This window comes from Pollachius pollachius (genome assembly GCF_949987615.1).
Source record: "Pollachius pollachius genome assembly, chromosome: 13".
NCBI classification, from domain to species: domain Eukaryota; kingdom Metazoa; phylum Chordata; class Actinopteri; order Gadiformes; family Gadidae; genus Pollachius; species Pollachius pollachius.
In genome coordinates this window covers 21,522,371-21,528,474 of record NC_136946.1, presented here as the reverse complement: position 1 = coordinate 21,528,474, position 6,104 = coordinate 21,522,371, and the positions used below count along the sequence as shown (strand labels likewise).

Sequence of the window (6,104 nt, the reverse complement as noted above, 5' to 3'; positions counted from 1 at the left end):
TTCAACCGTTTACCTTCGTTCAAAAAATATAACAAATCTACACACTCGTATCTTCAATAATATCTAAACTGAATTTCGATATCATTTATGCTTTCTTCAGAATCACAGTTTAAGTTTCATATCGGCTTCGTTTCAGTTGGTCTCATTGATTTACGTCGACGCTGGAGGTGAGGACGTTCAGCAGTGTTGCCAGATTGGGCGTTTTTTGCCGCCCTATTGGGCTACATTTTGAGGACGTTCAGGAAGTGTTGCCAGATTGGGCGGTTTTCCCACCCTATTGGGCTACTTTTAACAACATAAGATTTCGGCGCACGCGCATATCATAACACATTTGAAGACAGAAACGATGAACATATAACTATTGATAAGAAATGATGTACATTAGAGTGATATGTTGAAATTATGATCAATAGCCTAATAATGACATTATTAAGTAAAAATACATGGTGACTTGTTCAAGACTTAAAAAGTTTCGGACTTGGACTCGACTTGGCTTTGGTGTGACTTTGACTTGGACTCGACTTGCCTTTGTCGTGGCAATTTCTCTATCAGATATTGCGTCTAAGACAGGTGAGATATTTAGATGCAAAAAGCACACAATACTTGTAGGCAATTGCTGGTCACATATATTTGTAATAAAAGTATGAACAAAGATACATCTCAATATGCATCAACAAATAATAAAACAGGCATACAATACAATAATCTGAGGCCGGCCTATTAAAAGCTCTTCACGCAATGTTTAGCAAACTGGCAGAGCCTACAGTAAACTATTTGAAGTGCCACATGGATAAACGGAAGTGATGCGTCACATTCCGCCTAGCTGGATCACTTCTTGCCGCCACATTGGATTTGCGTTGGCTGATTTGTTTGTTTCATAGTTTTCGGGTTATCCTAAATAATAGATCGGTGGTTACTTGCCTAATCTTTTATAATTTACAGAGATTGCCAAATTGTTAAGAAGCTGATGTGAGACTGTGGTAGAAAATAACCAAATTCTATCACTTCAACTAAATAAGATGGTATGAGGAATCGAGGAGTCCGGCGCAAGTATGACAGAAGACTTAATTGTTGAACAAGCAACAACAAGGCCGAGTAGTTTGCGAAGCACTGCCGATCATAAGATCCCTGTCTTTTTATTCTCACATACCAAGATATTCCCCATATGGTATGCCAGCTCACAGAATGATACTAGTTCTCCTTTTAAGGTATGGCCGATCAGCCATGCATTCATTTGAGATATATTGTTAACATCTGCAGCTAGTCTAAATTTTAAGTTGACATCAGTGCACCCCAGACTCTCTGGCGCCGTGTTGAGTCTCTCCTATGGAGGGGAGAGGTGATTCAGGTGCTTTCCAATATTAATGTACTTATATGATCTATAAGCCTGATAATACTCATAGTTTGCCATAAAAAGTAATTTTTAATTTCTTGCATAAAACATGAAGAAAGAAATTGCTGCTGTGGTTTTCTTCCTGAAGAGGCTCATTATAAAGGGGAGAAAATTGGATTCTGCTCAAATTGAAAAAGTGGTCGAGAGGCTGGCGGCTGGACTGCACGAGAAATTCAGAGGGCACTGGTACCCAGAGAACCCCAGTCAGGGCCAAGCATTTAGGTAATATTATTTGCTGCTCAAATATAATGACGTGAATCTGGTGTCTCAAATGATGCTCAAAATAACCAAAACACGACTGCAGTAATGTAGACTAAATGACAACTTTTTATATTTTTCACTCTCTAGATGCATCAGAGTGAATCATTTCCAGAGGCATGATCCAGTGTTGTTGCGGGCCTGCCAGGAGAGTGAGGTTAAGTACTCTGACTTGAACCTAACCAGAGAACTCACTTTGTGGATGGATCCTGGAGAGGTGTGTTGTAGGTGAGTCTGGAGGGATTGGTGCATTGTTCTTTTTAGAACCGCTACAATCGTTTTCGGTCATTTTATATATATCAAAAATACTACAAGCTAGTGCACAGGGCAGTAGCTTTAAGATATTTGTAGAACCCTGCTTGCCATGCATTCTTTTTCATTTTAATTAAAGCACCTGAAATAAGCAGATTCTATATATTTTTTTAATAGTTAACCTTATTTAATTTGAGGAACAGCAAATTTGGTATTTATTTTTTGTTTGTTAATCATTTGACCATCCAACTAAAAATATAATTCTGCCGTAAATTACTAGATGTTCAAAGAACTACCGGTAAACATTGTCATTTTTACATTTCCTCATTCCTTGTTGCCAAACAATTATATTATATATTGGTTGTTTAGTTACAATTAGGGCATTTTTAATGGTTTGTTTTTTAATGGTTTGTTTTCCTCCTTAGGTTTGGTGAGGAGAACCCCTTTTTCTCAGTGGCCAGTTTCTGTAAGGGAGAAGTAGATGAAAAGGGGGTTGCAATATAGGTGAAAAGGGGGTCGCAAATTGACCAGCGATATTTTTAATGAAGAATCATGACCATCTTTTAGGCATCAGTGTAAAACTAAACCTACAATAGTTGGGAACATGTTGGGTGTATTTAAAGCAGTGGTTCTCAACCTTTTATCCTCTGCCCCCCCCCCCAATATTTTTTTTAAATAAACTAACAAACCTACTCACACTTGTGTTATATTGCTTAAAGGTGTCATTGCATCGTTTTTCATTGATTTTGCGGTGGTCACTAATAGAATTGAATGCCTGAGTCGGTTTTGGTGAAAAATATATAAATAAATATTAATGAATATTCATGACATGCACTGTCCATCACTGTAATAAACCCAATTAAACTTCCAGAGAGACACAGGAGAGAGAGATAGAGAGAGAGACACAGGAGACAGAGAGAGAGAGAAGATTGAACATTCATTCACCGTGACCGCGGCCCGGGCACTCCCGTTTTGTGTTTGAAATGCAATGTTTTTTAGAGGAGACTACGCTCAGAGCAGTTGTAACTGAACAACAGCAAGAGGAAGGAGGAAAACTTAAGGTTAAGAAATTAACCAAGGTTTTCTGATATATGAGTGAGGTATCTCACTACGGGACACGCCCCTCGCGCTTGTCCCCCAGAAGCAATTTTACATTACGCCAGTCGTGACTGGCCAACAGATGTGACGTCTGCCTGCAGGGGAGGGACTCCCTCCTACTACATAAGTCCCGTCGTCACGTCATCTCTTCAGTCTATAGGCAAAAACACCTCTTCCTCGCTCCGGGCAAGGAGGGTGGTCTGGTGAGATACCTCACTCATATATCAGAAAACCTTGGTTAATTTCTTAACCTTAAGTTTTCTTTCAATATTCGCTCGGTATCTCACTATGGGATATAGTAACTCCCGTATTGCCAAAGAAGTACCAGTGCAAACCCATCAAACAGGCATGTTCACTGATCCAACGCTCAAGACTGTGTGAGACAGATTAGGCGCAGTAACATCCAACCTGTAGAATCTAGCGAAAGTGTGAGGCGTCGCCCAGCTGGCAGCCGCACATATCTCTTCCACTGAGACCCCCTGAAACAGTGCCCAGGATGCGGACATGCCGCGAGTCGAATGTGCGCGCAGGCCGATAGGGGGTTCCAAACCCACGCTATTATAAGCCATGGCTATAGCCTCTACGATCCAGTGTGATAAACGCTGCTTCGAGAGAGGCTTCCCCAGGTGTGACGTAGCACATGATACAAACAGCTGCTCCGATTTCCTGAATCCAGCCGTCCTATCAACATAGACGCGTAAAGCCCGCACCGGGCAGAGCGCATTCAGCCGCTCCTGCTCCTGGGAGGAGAAAGGAGGAGAATGGAAAGCCAACAGCTCAATAGGGCGGTATGACACCGCCGAGTCAAATACCTTGGGAACAAACGCAGGATTCGGCTTTAATAGAACCTTTGAGTTCCCCCTCAAAAACTGCATACATGTCGGACTAACCGACAGCGCATGGATTTCACTCGTGCGCTTAGCCGAGGCCAACGCGAGCAACAAAGCCGTTTTAAATGAGAGCGTCTTAAGCTCTACCTGTTGTAAGGGCTCAAACGGTGGGCGTGACAGTTTATCAAGCACCGTAGATAAATCCCACGGAGCAGCCAAGCTCCGCGACACCGGCCGAAGACGGCGTGCACCTTTCATAAACCGGCAAACGATCGGGTGCTGACCTGCCGTTCTGTCCCCAAAACCTATGTGACAAGCCGATATTGCGGCTAAGTACACTTTGACCGTGGAGAAAGCCCTGCCTTTATCCAGCAAGTCCTGTAGAAATGTCAGAATAACAGGCACGGGACTCTGGAAAGCTATTTCCCCAGCTTTCGCGCACCACTCCTCGAACGCACGCCATTTTCCGTCATATGCGTAACGCGTAGAGGAAGCCCTGGCGCCCTGGATAGTCGTAATGACATTCCAAGGGAGTCCATCCGTCGTTAGGTTCATCCTTTCACGGGCCAGGCCCACAGAGCCATGCGTTCCGGATGAGGATGGAAGATGTCCCCATGCGCTTGCGTCAGGAGATCCCTGCGTAAAGGCAGAGGCCAAGGCTGGCTGCACAGCAACTGGACTATTTCCGCCAACCAATATTTTCCCGGCCAACGGGGGGCTATAAGGATCAGCGCATGACCCTTCTCTCGCACTCTGGCGAGAGTAGGAATGATCAGTTCTAATGGGGGAAAAGCGTACAGGAGGACGCGTGGCCACTCGTATGCCAAAGCATCCAGCCCCATCGGGGCGCTCCGACCGGTCAGGGAATAGAACAGAGGGCACTGAGTGTTCTCCTCTGAGATCGACCCCTGCTCGACCGTATCTCTCCCATATCTGGTTCACGACCACGTTGTGGAGTTTCCAGTCCTTGTAGCGAGGGTCGCCCCTGGACATCAAATCTGCTCCCCAGTTCCGCGCGCCCGGTACGTGCGTTGCTCTCAGCGACGACAGGTGGGCGTGGCCCCACATGGTCAGTCTGTGTGCCAACGTGTGCATTTGAGGGGAGCGTAGCCCCCCCTGACGGTTTATATACGCCACCACCGTGGTGTTGTCCGTCCTGACTAGAACATGTTGCCCTCTCAGAAAGGGAAGAAAATGTTTCAGCGCCAGTGACACCGCCTGAAGCTCCAGGCAGTTTATGTGAACAAACTGCATATGTGAGCTCCACGTGCCATTCACTGTTCTGCCCTCGTAGACAGCTCCCCAGCCCGCCCGGGAGGCATCCGTCGAAAGGACCTTCCTTGTCAGGATAGTTCCCATGGTAACGCCTGTAGTCAGAAAGGACGCGCGTCCCCAAGGGCGCAGCGCCAAGACGCACGCCATGGAGATCAAAACTCGGCGATGGCCATGGCACGTTGGGTTCAGTCCGAGTGATGCAACCCATCACTGGACCGGCCTCATATGGAGGCGGCCAAGTGGGACTACTACCAGCGCCGACGCCATCAGACCCAAAAGTCTGAGGCACGTTCTGAACTTCAACATCGTCCCCCTGCGAAAAAGTGCCAGACAAGCCTGAAAGGTTTCCACTCTCTCCGCGGATAGACGTGCTTTGAACGTCACTGAATTGAGGCACAGGCCTATGAACGTTATGCTTTGAGTGGGGACCAAAACACTCTTTTTCACGTTTATTGTGAAACCCAGGGACATTAGGTGCGATATGAGCACGCTGGTTTGCGCCTGAGCCTCCTGGGATGACTGTGTGGCTAGAAGCCAGTCGTCTATGTACGTTGCTAAACGCATTCCCTTCAACCGGAGGGGCGCGATAGCAGCCTCTGTGCACTTCACAAACACCCGTGGACTTAACGAAAGGCCGAACGGGAGAACCAAATACTCGTATGTTACGCCCTGGAAGGCGAACCTGAGATATTTCCTGTGAGGAGGATAAATGGGGATATGGAAATAAGCGTCCCTCAGATCTATGCTCTTGAACCAGCCTCCCGGGCGCACGAAGCGTATGAGAGCGGCGTGTGTCAGCATCCTGAAACTGTACTGTCTCATGTATCTGTTGAGAGCGCGTAAATCTAATATCGGCCGGAGGTCCCCTCCCTTCTTTGGGACTAGAAAGTACCTCGAGTAAAAAACGCTTTGGTTTTTCTCCGGTGGCACGATCTGAATAGCCCGTTTGTTTTTTAGAGAGGTGATTTCCTCCTGTAAAACACGAGCTTTCTCTCCAC

The 6,104-nt window shown here is 46.1% G+C and overlaps 1 protein-coding gene across 1 annotated transcript; it reads left to right on the top strand.

The window, feature by feature from the left end:
• Positions 1 to 1,442: 1,442 nt before the first annotated feature.
• LOC307085183 (protein BTG3-like) lies at positions 1,443 to 1,883 on the top strand (the record flags this gene model as incomplete). The annotated part of the gene is made up of 2 exons (XM_079749872.1): positions 1,443 to 1,615; positions 1,742 to 1,883. 2 exons carry the CDS (start codon positions 1,443 to 1,445, stop codon positions 1,881 to 1,883), a joined length of 315 nt encoding a protein of 104 aa, XP_079605998.1.
• Between the last annotated feature and the right edge of the window lie 4,221 nt (positions 1,884 to 6,104).